General features: G+C 34.3%; 2 protein-coding genes across 2 annotated transcripts in view; both read left to right on the plus strand.

Annotated features, from left to right (window-relative positions):
- The first annotated feature begins 2358 nt into the window (after positions 1–2358).
- Positions 2359–4527, plus strand: LOC126965325 (uncharacterized). Its single transcript, XM_050808867.1, has 2 exons — positions 2359–2528; positions 3875–4527. Exons 1-2 carry the CDS (start codon positions 2369–2371, stop codon positions 4492–4494), a joined length of 780 nt encoding a protein of 259 aa, XP_050664824.1. The 5' UTR covers positions 2359–2368; the 3' UTR covers positions 4495–4527.
- Positions 4528–8154: 3627 nt separating this feature from the next.
- The window catches only part of LOC126965295 (bone morphogenetic protein receptor type-1B), a 156101-nt gene continuing 148772 nt past the window's right edge, over positions 8155–15483 (plus strand). Inside the window, exon 1 of the mRNA XM_050808816.1 lies at positions 8155–8271. Within this exon, the coding sequence (XP_050664773.1) occupies positions 8268–8271 (4 nt within the window). The 5' untranslated portion in view covers positions 8155–8267. The remainder of the gene's footprint in view (positions 8272–15483) is intronic.

Consider the following 15483-nt stretch of genomic DNA (forward strand, 5'->3'; position numbering starts at 1 on the left):
TCCGCTGAGCTACGAGTATTGCTGACGGATCTGTTGAAATTAACAATGTCTTGAAGTTTGACAACTCTCGTCATATACTTCGAAGGGTTGCTACGCAACATTATGAAGGAAAGAGAGATCCAGAACCTTGCGCCTGTCCTCAAGTGACATCATATTGTGAAACCTGCAAGATTCGGGGTAGTCCACATAATTGTGTCGTGCGCGATTGTTGATATGTTTTAAAAATTTTGCTTGTATGTTTTCAATTTCTTGGACATGTGTTTATGTATTGTGGGTTCCATATATTGCTGCAATATTCAAGAATACTTCTTACGTAAGCATAATATAGTATTTTAATACATTTTATGTCTGAGAAAGGTTTACTGACGCGCAGAATAAATCCCAAATTTTTGTATGACCTGGTGACTATTTCTGATAGGTGTTCAATGAATGTCATTTTAGTGTCCGTTAAAACTCCTAGGTCATGGATTAGGTTAGTTTGCTGAATGATCGTGCTATCTATATTATAATTGAAGTTGATGGTGCTTTTCTTTCTGGTGAAAGTAATAAACTTGCATTTGTTTACATTAATTTTTATTTTATTAGTCTTATAGTAATTGTTCAAATTATTTAGGTCAGTTTGGAGTTTAAGACAGTCAGTTGGATTATTAATACGTAAATAGATTTTTGTGTCGTCTGCGTACATGAGAAATTTTGCGTATTGAAAACATTTTCCTACATCATACAAGTATGCGGCATATAACAAAGGTGAGAGCGCCGAGCCTTGTGGTACGCCGGAAGGGTTGTCTGTGTAATCTGAACGATGCCCACCTACTACTACTGCCTGGCAGCGATTGCGCAGGTAAGATTCGGTCCATCTCAAGAGATCACCGCAAATACCTAGCTCCTGTAACTTTCGTAGCAGGATGGTGTGGTCTACTCGGTCGAAGGCTTTCTCAAAGTCCGTGTAGATCACGTCTACCTGCGAGCCACCATGCATACCCTTCAATATGTCGTTAGTGGAGATGGCTAGGTTAGTGTTAGTGGATCGACCTTTTATAAATCCATGTTGTTGTGCAGGTATATTGCAATACAACGTTCGATAAAAATATTGATGAGCTATTTTTTCCATCGGGCGATAGTTCTCAATGGATGTCTTCGTGCTCTTTTTGTGAATAGGTACTATATGGGCCGTTTTCCAAATTTTCGGGAAGTAACCCTCACGAAAACATCGGTTGAACAGACCTGAAATAGGCTGCGCAATACAATTCGCACACATGGCGAAAAATAACGCTGGTATTCCATCACTACCGGCTCCTTTAGTAGTATCAATGTTTTTGAGTAGTTTCATTATAAAATTTTCATTCGTATGAATAGTGTGTAGTGGATCGTGAGCAACAATATTTCCAGGCAATGATTGATCGTTAGATGAACTATTAAAATTTCTAGAGAAAAAATTGTTAAATGCGGAGCATATTTCCTTTTCCGAGTAAAGTTCATCATTTCCATCGAACATCACCTTAGGGTAGTTACTGTTATTTTTTCTTTTGGATTTAACGTAAGACCAGAGACTTTTGGGGCATGTCTTTATATTATTTTCTGATGTTGTTATAAATGATTTATAGTCGCTACGTTGCAGCGATTTAACTTTTGCTCTTAAATAGGAAAAAGTTTCATATTCTAGTTTATTGTTATATTTTTTCCAATAAAAATGTGCTTTAGCTTTTTCTTTAGTGAGTTTTATTAATTCACGACTATACTAAACGGGATATTTATTTATAGCAGTGAGAGTTACGTGGGGTACAAATTGTTGTATGGCATTGTTGACTACTGTGTGGAAGTTGTTATCTCACATGTTATTAGATCATATTGTGAATTGATGTGACTGCTCTTTTTACTGTCGCTTTTTCGTTTCATCGACTTTCAAATCACAATGATGATAAAGAAGTTTCCACTTCAATAGCATGCATATTTCTGTCTCATTCTTTGCCGGCTTCATCCTTCATATTTTTGTATTTGTGTCTCTTACCTGGCGTTTTTTCCGTTGCAACCAGTTTGAAATCACAACGATTCTAAAGAAGTTTCACTTCAAAAAGTATGAAAACGTAAGTGGCCAGCTATTTAAAAAAAATGCGCAGGTCAGACAGTTTACAAAATAGTATAATACATCATTTTATGTAATACCACTAACTACGAAGTTATTGCTATTGAGTTGCAAAAAGAGTAAGGGCTTGTACACAAAACTGCGATGCGACGTCGCATCGCAAAAATCTGCGAGCTCCCTCTACGCATCGCAAGAACTTGCGAATTGATTCGCATCGCGCATTCCTGCGATGTTGCGTCACACTTGTTGACGTCATTTTAGTTCGCTCAGGGACAGCGTGTGGGCATGACGTGTACTTTGAAAATGACAGAGCGCCCTGTTCTTTGGGACACTAGTAATGAAGATTATAAAAACAAATTCAACAAACAAGATGCTTGGAAGGACGTGTGTAAAAGTTTATTTCCAAATTTCGAGGAAAAAGAAAACAATGAAAATACTAAACTTGGTAAGTACACAAATACATTTATTAAGTATAACTTCTTTTTACTTTTTACTAAAACTACCTATAAATCAAACATTTTATTCATATAAGCACAAAAAATATTCTTTAAATTGTTTACAAATGTTTAGGCGTCGACAGCGAGTTACTTTAATGTTTTACGATGTGATCCTTTTGTACCTGTTGTATTGACTTATTACCAAGAACGCGAGCAACAATGCAAGTCGCGTTTTAAATTCTTAAATTTTTTGTAGTTGCCAGTTTAATGCTCCAACTTCACTTGTAAAGTAATCCGAATATTCGTTTCTAATTATATTTGCACTTACCACCTGACTACCTACATTCAACCCTTGTTGAAGTGGTTGTAGTTCGGAATAATCTATGATCATTTCAATAGGGGTGTCTAATTCATCACGGTTAATTACAAAGTTATGTAGTATGCAACAAGCCTTAACAATATCTTTTGCAAAATCATATGAAACGTTAATGGGCCGGTGAAATATTCGCCACTTATTGGCCAGTATGCCGACAGTACACTCGACATATCTTCTTGCCCTGCTCAAACGGTAGTTGAATACTATTTGTTTAACAGACAAATGCTTGCCAGAATAAGGACGCATGACATTATTCGAAATAGAAAAAGCTTCGTCTCCGACAAAAACAAATGGAACCGGTTCTTGAAAGCCCGGTAACGGCCTTGATGTTGGTGTAGGCAAATCACCTCTCATAAGTAAGTCGTACAGTTTCGTGTTGTGGAAAATAGTGGAGTCACTTTCCTTTCCATATGCTCCTATGTCCACATAGATGTATCTGTACTTCAAGTCCACAATAGCCAACAAAACTATTGAATTGTAGCCCTTGTAATTAAAAAAAGTGATCCACTTTTAGGGGGACTATGAATACGAATATGTTTCCCATCAACGGCTCCAATACAGTTAGGGAAGTTGGCTTTTTTGTCAATGTCCGCAGCTATTTCTTCAAACAGCTGTTGTGTTATTTTTGGTATGTTTGCATTTAAACACAATTTCCATATTGCATTACAAACTACTCGTATTATCTTAGCAACTGTACTTAATCCTCGATAATAATCTAAATGTATATTTCTGATTTCATTTCCGGTCGCTAGGAATCTGTAACATAAATAGAAAAAAAGGATTAATTTATATTACAAACTTGAAAAGTAAAGAACACTAACCTAAAACGACATAAACACACATAAATTATTTTAATTTAATTAATTGGTAGACAACGCTTCTAGCGTTAAGTTCGCCTATTGTTCTGTACAATTGGTATTTGATGAATAATAAAGATTAATAAATAAATTAAATATTATCTATTATTTTTTTTTGTAGGTAATTCAGTAATACAAAGATGGAGGGGGATTAAGGATACCTTTAATAAATATGAAAAGAAACTCAAAGATGCATGTAGGTCAGGGTCTGGATCCAAAAATATAAAAGAATACCATCTGTACAAACAATTACAATTTCTGAGGAAAAATTTGCAAAATGAGACCACTAGTAGTATAAATGAGTCCGAAAATGAGCAAGATAATGAAGAAGGTATATCTAAAACACGTTACCAAAGGCAACCACCAAAAAGAAAGATGGTTAATAATAAATTTGAAGATGATATTGTAAAGATTTTAAAGGAACCTGAGAATAGACACATATCTTTTTTTAAAGGTATTCTACCATCATTTGAAAGATTAGATGACAATAAAACACTAATCTTTAAGAGCAGAGTTCTTCAAATTTTAACAGAATTGCATCAACCTCATGGCTACTACTATCCGAGTAGCAACTACCAGGGTGGCTATCAAATTCAACATTTTGCGACATCTCAACAAACGCCACTGATACGTCCACAGTCATCTAACATACCAGATCAAATTGATTCACCCAGTAATGACTTTTCTAACTCAAGCATATTAAGCACACTTTCAACTGAAGAATACTTTGAATTTTCGTAAATTTTATGGATTGTAATATTTTAAAAACTCTTTTCTCAATAAAAACTAATGTAAACAATTATTGTTTTACTTTACTTACCGGATAGTGAGGCCAATCATTTTCAGAGGCATAACAGGAATTATTCTGTACGAATGTTTCTGAAGATATGGTGATAATGAACTTAAAAGCTCTTCGAATGAAGATATGCTCATTCTAAAATACTCCAAAAATTTTTTTTCGTCGGTTTTCAAAGCTTTATATTTTTGAAGAAAATAGTTTCCATCGGCTTTCATAATAGTAACAAATGGATGAACCCAAAATCTTCTTTGTTTCTTTTTCCTGTATCTCCTAAGCAATAATAAAAGTGCACACTTCTTTTTACGATCCATGTCACGACCTAGTTTTCAATTCAAAATACGTTTAGTACGGTTAACGGTCGTCGAAGGAATGGTCACCCTGGGAGACGCCTTGCCGCACGAAATCACATCGCAGCAATTCGTGTCGTAATTTTCTGCGTTGCGAATTCGCATCGCGTCGCATCGCAGTTTTGTGTACAAACCCTAAATACGACTAAAGACAGAAAATTGTAAAATGATATTTTATCTTGTCTTAAACATTGACTTGGTTTGTATTTGAACTGATTCAGTGAATCAAAATTCCGCGGATTCAATATACGGCACAAGAATACCCCAACATGCTCTTCATCTATGGTGAGTGCAGGAGCAACGCAAGTGCTGCTGCAGCCCTTTATAGAGAAAGATATCCTAATGCACGTCATCCAGATTACCGTGTATTCGTGAGAGTCCACAGATGTTATTCGGAAGGCAGAATACCTGGCAGTGGCATTGGTGGTACGAGCTCCAGAAGACTAGCGAATATCAATACTCAAGACATTGTACTTGACGAAATTCAGCAAGACCCGTCGACCTCTGTAAGAACAATATCACGGCGTACTGGAATCCCGAAAACGACCGTGCACCGTGTACTGCAAATAAATAAATATCATCCTTACCATATTAGACGCGTCCAAGCTCTGCAACCGAGAGATTACAATGCAAGAATGTTTTTTTGTCGACAAATGCTTGCAAAAATAGAAGAAGATCTACAATTCTTTGGAAAAATTCTATGGAGTGAAGAATCAACTTTAAAAAAAGACGGATACTTTAATACGAATAATCTGCACAGCTGGCAACTCTCGAATCCAAATTTAATGCGAGAAGAGAGGTCGCAATACCAGTTCAAAGTAAATTATTGGACTGGTATATTAAACGGGATACTCATTGGTCCTTTCGAACTGCCGGGAAATTTATCTTCTCATAGTTATTTAAATTTTTTGCAAAATGATCTCCCGAACTTAATGGAATAAGTGCCTGAGGAGGTAAGGGAATCCCATTGGCTACAGAATGATGGCTGCCCTGCACATTATGGTACAAACGTCCGTGCTTATTTAAATGCCACGTATCCAAGTAAATGGATTGGTCGTTGTTGTTGTCTTCAATCTCCGGATTTAAAACCACTGGACCTTTTTACTGGGCTGTCTAAAGGAAAAAGTGTACTCGAAAACATTTCAAATTTGGAGCATTTACGCAGCCGTGTTCAAGAAGCCGTTTCAAAAATAAATGAACGACGCTATGCACGTTACCTCAGTAAAGCCTTTTTAGAAGATATCGAGCGTGTATTAGAGTCGGTGGCAGACAATTTGAACACCTGTTCTGAATAAAGCTCGATTTATGTACACCCGATGTTTTTATTATTATTAAAATTTATTAAGACTTATCTTTTCTTTTTTAGTTGTATTTACTCTTTTTGCATCTCAATGGAAATAACTTCGTAGTGGTATTAAATAAAATAATGTATTATACCATTTTGTATACTGTATGAACTGCGCATTCTTTGTAAATAGCTGGCCACTTACGTTTTCATACTTTTATTTTTACATGAAACACTCTCTCGTTTGAGAATTATTATTATGAGAGTTGCCAAAATTATTTGGGTATCAAATTTCATGTTAAAAACTCAAGTTCTTATTTTTTTTTGAAAAAAGTATCATAGATACTTATATTATTTAATGTATTTCTAGTAGTATAGTCTATCAGGAATAAGATAACACCAAAAACGCCACGAATTTCATTACTTTGTAGGCGTTGTGCACATGAACGTGAAGTAAAGTAAAAAAAACTTATGTTTTTCCTAAAAATTCATGTTTTGGGTTATTGGAATTGGAACACTTGGAATTATCTTTTTTAGATATTTTTTTCTGAACGCTGGAGATCTGTCCCGTGTGGGGTTCAAGGATTATCCATTCTTTCTGGGACACCCTATATATATCTTGTAAAATGTATATATAATATATACACTTTGTAAAGTAGTTTGTTTTTTTTTATCAATAAAAAAATCATAATAAAAAATGTACACCCGAATAATTATTTTCTTCATACCTAGAATAGAACTTAAAATTAATATTTTTATAATAAGGAACTTCGTTCCTACCCGGTGTACCACAACACCACACAGTTTTTATTATTTTAGAACTAGGTTGTATAAAAAAATATTTGCCTTTCACTTTTCCCGTTATTTTTAATTCAGAGACCCACAAGACAGGAGTCGTAAAGATTTATGGATAAAATCTGTTCGATTAGATCCATGACTTGGGAACAAACATTCATGTTCATTATATAAATGATTGTGCCTACCAGGATACGAACCCTAGGAGTTCTAGCTCAGCAGGGTCACTAACCACTGAGCTATAGGGGTCATCTAATACAGTCTTTCAAATATACGTGTACTATTCGATAACTAAGATTAACTGGAAAAAAGAAAAATAGCTAGAAAGGTAATAGATAGACTTATAAGTTTTCACATAAATCAATAATACATAATATAACTAATATTATTCTAGATTATGATTAAATTGACTTTCGCTGAGTCAGACACGTAGTAAATATGGTTTTATAATACAATATTAGAAGCATGTTGGTATAAAACCGTATTCAACTGGTCTACTAAAAGGTCCTGAAATGGAGACGGGTTTCTCAAGTTTGAAGTAGCTTAAAAGGGTAATCTAGCATATCCCCTCAAGCGACCAGGTGAATATGGGTTTCCAGACCTTTTTGCCCAGAAAAGGTGTATCGACGTCGTCGCACTTTGTGGGGACGAGATGATCAAAGAGGGTGTAAGTACTACACAGTAAGAGGCGGAACTGCCTAAGTAAAAATTTAAATTTAGCTTAGGATCGTGCAGTCATTTTACAAAGTTTGAAACACTAGTACAGTATGTTGATTAATCATCGTTTTTTACAAGATTATAGCAGTCATCTGTCAATCCATCAATGACTGCACCTTTCATACAATCGAGTGAATCGCTTTTTTCTTAGAGGCTAGGCGCTAGGCTGGAGATGATAAATAACGGAAAGAACTAAACGCGACCCTGAACTTTCGTTTTTTTAATATTACGAACTTACATTTTTTAAATTAATTAAAAAAATTAAAAATAATTGAATAAAATAAATAATAATTAAAAGAATATATATTATGCGTGTAGCATAAGTATGTAGTTTTCAAAGTAACTGAAATTTATTTATTTAGATTATTTTGTGAATGAAGATTATTGAACACAATGATAATAATTTAATAAAGTTAATAGTCATTGTTTTGACACAACATTTTTAGCAGCAGCAATACTGTGCTAGAAATTTAAAATAGTAATATGGCCGCTGTTGTGTGATGTTTTCAGTGTTTGTGTATAAAATTAAAATTTTATTCACATAGTGTTTTTTTAAGGAATTGCCTCTATTATGGGTGAGTCTTTCGAGTACAATTTTGATTTATGTGTTTTCCAACTTCTTTAATTATTACATTTTTTAATGTTTGTTTTTATGTTATCATCCCAACAAAAACAGATCATGATCGGTTCCAACTTCCATCAGGACTTAAAATTTCAATAAGACTTCATGTATTAATGTACTATGTAGATTCATTTCTCTCTAATGCTTAATTCACATGTATAAACGAGAACACCATTGATTTATAAAATGTACCTATAAATTTCGCAGTTAATGATAATATTTCTACTAAATTATTTTAAGTGAAAAGAAGTAAATAATAAGAGTAATACTATTATAAAAATATTGTTGTCTGTTTCATTAAATTCAAAGAAGCTATTCTCAGTTTCATAAGTCCTACAGAAAATTTAATAAGATTGCTTTGCTCTGTTTGTGTGACATGTGATAACATCTGTAAATAGTTTTATAAATTTTTGCTAACAATATGTTTTGAATAAAATGTGAAGTACATCTTCTATGATATTACTATTAATTTGTAGATTAGTTTTTAGATGTTAGTAGCTATAGTTCATGTATCTTATTTGCTTTTAAATGCTATATTTTATAAATTTATATACCTTTCTAGATTACATGTGAAACCACAGAAATATTCTGCAAGTTTAGTGCCATGCCAATTTATACATTAAGATGACAATAGAAATATTTTGCTTATTTCAAGCAAAGGAAAAGTGAGACCAATCTCATCTTTTTTAAACTATCATGGTTTTACACTGTTTGTTGTTCACTGTCATAATCATTGTGTGACTGCCAAGTAAAGTATTACCCTGTGTCTTGAATCTCCAATTATATTTGAACTCCAATTAGAGAATTCAAGTACAGAGGTAGTTGATTTGTTTCCGTACAGATGTTTAACTACATATTCATATTGCTGTAAAGCATTTCCTAATTTGAATTGAATTTATTAGAGCTCATGTTGCATCACTGCCATTTTTGTTTGTTATATCCCACATCATAGTTCTAAAGGATGATATAATGACAGTAATTGTGTTCTTTATTGACAATAATTGTTGTTGTTTAACATAAAATTGTTATGCCTATTACTTGGTTAAGTTTAGTGAGTAAGTCTTTTGTTGGACATTGTATATGCTTTTACAACATGATCCCAGAATATTTTAAAACAAGTATGTTACAAAGTTTAAAATAATTGTTAAAAATCTTTGTTTGTTAAAGGTTACTATAACATAAATGACAATTAATGATACAACAGATTGGAAATAGAACGGCCAGGCTATGTAATAATAAATTTTATAGTATTATATAATATTGGGATGAGACTTTATTTAATATTTTTTTTTATGGAATAGCAGGACAAACAAGCGTACGGGTCACCTGGTGTTAAGTGATCACCCCCGCCCACATTCTCTTGCAACACCAGAGGAATCACAAAAGGTGTGTATTAAATATCAGAAGGCTGCTGAGTTTCTTGTGCCTATTCTTCTCAGAAGTGATGTCATTCAATAAGGTATTTAATTTCCTATATTGAATGAAAATGTTTGAATTTCAAGCTAAGAATTTACCCCTGCCGTTCCTTGGAACCTTGATCCAGTAGAATTACTATCTGAGTATCAACATGTTTGTTTGGCTTCATGTACCTTAAAAAAGTCATCATTCTTAAAGCCTTCATTACATTATTTCTTTAGTAGGATAATGTAACCTACTAAAAGAGATAACCCACAAAGTCTTTCTTAGCTTTTTATAAGTGTTAATATGTAAAACTTATTTTTATCCTTCTATATCCTTTTTCACTATATATTTACAATGACAACACAAGTAGTGTATCAAAAAACCTCTAGATGGCGCATAAAGCTTATTTGAGACAACTATGTATTGTACTGAAAGACACAAATACTGTTTTTTAATTTAAACACTTATAAATAAATAATAAAATATTAATACTTATAAAATAAGGTTTTCATTATTTAAAATAATTAAGACTATTATACTATTTATCACCACCAGGTGGCGTTTAATGGCAAGAATGCTGCTGGTATTCCCACTGGTGCCCACATTCTTTTGCAAGACCAGAGGAATTACAGTAGCCTTGGCAGCCTTTAAGGAAGGTGTACACACTTTTTTTTAAGTATCCATGTTGTATCGTCCAGGAAACACTGCACAAGGAAGCTCATTCCATAGCTTTATAGTATGTGGAAGAAAATGGCACTGTGGAGGATTAGGATTAGGACGGGCATTAGGATTTAATAATTAATAATTTAATTAGTACCACAATTTAATGATTATTTAATTTTTTAAATATTTACCTATGGGATTCTCTTGTGGTGGTGATCCATGATACCTGCAATCAATCATTACTAATGTTCTGTGTTCATTGAGTTTCACATACTGAAGCAAAGACTGGCCGCAAGTCCAAATAACACTTGGCCATTATTGGCCCACATATTAGTGCATTAGAATTATGTTGTTGTATATATTGTCAGCGATAGCAATGTCTATGCCGATCTCTGTGGACAACAAAATACTTGTGTTGTTAGTACATAAATACAATATAATATCTCAGTTGGTTTAAATAAAAATTAAGAAAATATAAAGCACGTGCAACTCATTCACTGCTGCCATTCTGCCCACTGGAATATCGAGTGACAATTGTAGCTTGCGTCGGCACAACAGATACAGATATCCAAGTTGTCCGTCTGGTATGTCATTACATTACATGATAATGAGATGTGGGTTCTTTCTGCATTTTCTGCAGCATTTATCAGGGAGAGTGCTCAGAGGAGCTGTCCGGGTTGATTCCAGCAGCTGAATTCCAACACCGGACATTACGTGCAAAGAACCACCCCTATCATGTTGATGTCTGGGATTCCACAGCGCGTTTGTTTTTTTTTTATGGAATAGGAGGACAAACGAGCGTACGGGTCACCTGGTGTTAAGTGATCACCGCCGCCCACATTCTCTTGCAACACCAGAGGAATCACAAGAGCGTTGCCGGCCTTTAAGTAAGGTGTACGCGCCTTTTTGAAGGTACCCATGTCGTATCGTCCCGGAAACACCGCACAAGGAAGCTCATGATTTGCGTTTTGCAAGATTTTTTTGCCTCGTACAGCAACTTTGTGGAATCAATTACCGGCTGCGGTTTACACGAACCGATACGACTTAGGGACCATCAAGAAAAGAGCCACCCTTAAAGGCCGGCAACGCATTTCTGGACACCTGTTGTTGCGGATGTCCATGGGCGGTTGTCTCTTCATCCCCTGAGCCTCTTGCCTTATATTATATATAAAAACATATAATATCGTTGTAAAATGCAATAAATATATTGAGTATGTCTGATGGTATACCAGTGTTGTGTCCTGTGTGAAAATGACCATTGCTTCATTGTTAGGTGCAAATACATCTTGACTAACAGGATTCTCAAAAAATGCTTGTTGACATAAAAAAATCATACAATACACACTTACACAATACGTTAGCTACATGTGTATCAATTACCACAGCGGCATACCGTCAAACAATATTTTGTACGCATTGTTTTCCTTTCATGAGTAAGTAGCTGGTGATTACTTGATTATCAATAATTATTACTTTATGAATTATGTCTCGGGGTGACGAGCACAGGGTTGGATTTTCAACATTGAGCAGTACTACATTGCTGCGGGCAGGGCGTATCAGCTATCATCAGAACTGAACCTACTCTCCGCTCCGTCAGTTCTTATCAGAAAAATAAAATGTAAATTATATTATATGGTCGTAATATTTTCAAATAACCACAGCCAGACATGTTTTACGAGAGGTGTCAGAAATGAGAATCTAAAGCTGTTCGGAGGCTCCTACAAAGGCTGGTTTCATTTCGAGGAATCCTTCGACATTGAGATGGGTCATTTTTAAATATAATAGGCGGCGTGTTTAGGGTTGGCGCTTGTCGACACTATAATATTATTTTGATTTAAGTGATTTGAATGAATACGCCAAAAATTGAATTCAAATCTAATTACAATGATGCAAATTAACAATTATTATAATAATTTTATTTTCTTAACAAACACTGCCAGTGTGTACCGTTTTGCAACTATAATATGGAGAAGTCATTCTTAGCATTAAAACTTTCGTGTGACGTAGGTAACTTAAAATAAATGTGTGAAGCATAGATTAATAAAAAAGATTGTCTGTAAAGCGTTGTTGATGTTTTAAATGTGATGATGTTAAGTGATGGGTTTGAAATGATATTACACGTATAGTACCGCAGTGAAGATAGGATATGATATAAATTGCAGACATTTTCGGGAATGGGAACTTCAAATGAGTAAAATTAACTGTCCTGAAATAAATGTCTAACTATTGTTACTTTTATAGTCTTTATCATTTTTTTTTTGAAGTAATGTCATTCTTAAATATTAATTTTACAAGGAATAATACGAGATGATGGTTCGTGCGGGCTCGTTATTTATACTCATTACTCACATTCATCATGTGAATTGTAATTGAAAACATATTATGAGTTCCTGATTTATTTACATGCCTCTGAATCACTAAATTAGCCACATGAATGAGGTCAAACAGCTTTATGTAGGCTCTCAATATATTGCTTTGCTTAGAATTTATTTTGCGGCACTATGGAGGGAAAGAAAAGGAATAAATGTATTATGTTGAAAATATTGACCAAGCCAAAGTTGGTAATTGAAAACAAATCTGGCGGTGTGATAAACAATTATTAAGTATTATCATATCTACTAAATAGAGTACAAAAATATTAATATTATAGGAACAGTTATCAATAATTCATTATGAAATTTATTAGTACACTTTATACATACGCCCTGTCAACTACAACTACTCAGTCACTCATGTCAAGTCTCGCTTGTTTGTCTATGAATTCGATAAAAAAATACTTTACCAAAACTATAAAGTGGCAGCCCTAGATATCCCGATCGAAACGACGGTGCGTCGCGGGTTTTTTTTTTTCATGTAGAGCCAACACCTCGCAGGTCGCGCGTGCCCTTGACGTCCACGATGCTCGCCCGCCATTGTTCCGCGCCGGCTCCGCTGGAAGAGTACAAACCCATCATTTATTCCACCTTCTAAATGCGAGATTGTCAATGATAAACGTCGTTGGGAGGTGTATATGGTCCAGAATAAAAATAATTCTTATTGTAAATTGTAAAGAACTGGGTTTTATTCTCTTGAACTCGTTGTTACAGCCATGCAAGGCGTGGTTAGCTAAGTCAATTGAAAACAGGTTTAATTTAACAGTTAACCCACTAAATTTAGAAGAAATTACGACAGTACTCATATAGATGTAATGACTCATATAGATGTAATGATTTGTGCAGTTTTGGTCAATAACCACGTAACATCATCCTCTTATGTCGGTGGTATTAAAAATTAGCTCTTTACTAAAGAAGAAAATAAGAATTAAAACATCGATATTCATTAAAATTCTAGTAGGATTGAAGTCACGCTCATTAGTAATTAGTTGGTGTGGTAACAACTGCAGTATTGTACAGACTTATATTACAAATGTGCCATGCCATGGTAGGATTCGGCGCCAGTAGTTATTTTATGTAGAATAGAGATTAAAGCCTGTGATATAAATGGGTAAATATTAATTATAAGATCTGCTCCTATTTAATGTATCTTATATTTTAAAACAAGCAATTCTTGTATATATATAATCTGAATCGCGGAAACGGCTCTAACGATTTTAATGAAATTTAGTATACAGATAGTTTCGGGGGCGAGAAATCGATCTAGCTAGGTTCAAAAAAAATTTAGTTTTATCCGTGTTTTAATGAGAGCTACATTAACATTAGAATACAAAGGTAAATTTTGCCCTCATATACAAAACTATAATAGCTCAGATGCGACATTGGGTGATCCGGAAAGCAGAAGACCCCGGTTCGAATCCAAGTTTTATACATTCTTAAAAATCCGAGCAAGGCTTGGTCGTCCCAATATTACACTTCTATAACATAATGCACATCGTTCCCATTCTGGCCACTGTTCAGACGCCTATATACAAATTTAAAAGTGTTATTAAATATTACTTTAAAGGCTAAATCTTATTCCTAAATTGTAGATTATGTAAATAACAGCCAGGGACTCAATTGTGACTGTTTTTAGCATTTACTTTTGTACCACATTATATTAATGGTGTTATTTTTAAAGGAGCATAATATGAAAGACTTTCTTGCGCATTTTTTTCCTAGACCGAACTTTTGAGAAACAAAATAAGTTTAAAGGAATCTTTCTTCAATGAACGCTTAATATATATATCAGGAACAAGAAATCATTAAGAGGAGGTATCTTTAAATCTAACGAAAAGCGTGTCCGTTTAAAAGCGATCAAGACGCTACATCAAAGTGATTACAGCAATAAATAAGGAAACGTCTCTCATTAAATGCAGTTGGGCGTGGGAATAACGTATAGGTGTCGTCCTACGCGAAACACTACATAAATATATCTAGATACATATGAATTAAATTGAAGTGTCTGTTATATAGAAACCTATAGCATACCGCGTTAAACATGTCGCCTCACAGGTGACTTATAGTCCACCATCGAGTAAGCAGTGATTTAGTATGGTAAGGCGGTCGCAAATATAGTGTATTTCATATCTAAGCTAAACGGGGAAAGTCTTCCACAATCTGATAATATTCATAAAAATAATGATCACTTTTTACATAAAATATTAACGATCATTTATCGGTATAAGATTCTTAATATGTTCGTATTTTGCACTCCATAAGTATTACCATTTATATTAGTTTGAAAGCCTGTATAGCCGAGTGGTTAGCGATCCTACCTACTAAGCTAGAGGTCCCGGGTTCGAATCCCGGTAGGTACAAGCATTTATATGATGAATATAGATGTTTGTTTCCGAGTCATGGATGTTTAAATGTATTTATGTATGTTTAAATATGAATATATGTATGTTTAAGTAAGTATATTGTATTAAATATATCATTGTCTTGTAACCCATAACACAGGCTATATATGCTTAACCTGGGACAAGATAATTTGTGTAAAAAGTGTGTCAATATTATTATATTAGTGTACAGGCTCCTCAATATCCGGAACGTTGCAACCGTACGTAGCAATTTGTTGACATATAAGCGACAGTCAGCTCGTTCAGGAGTAAGCACTTTTGAGCACGTTTTCATTCACAGTTTTGTCGACATTTTGTTTTATGTTGATCGTGCGGTGGGCGTGCCAA

The sequence above is a fragment of the Leptidea sinapis genome, chromosome 7, assembly GCF_905404315.1.
Source record: "Leptidea sinapis chromosome 7, ilLepSina1.1, whole genome shotgun sequence".
NCBI lineage: Eukaryota > Metazoa > Arthropoda > Insecta > Lepidoptera > Pieridae > Leptidea > Leptidea sinapis.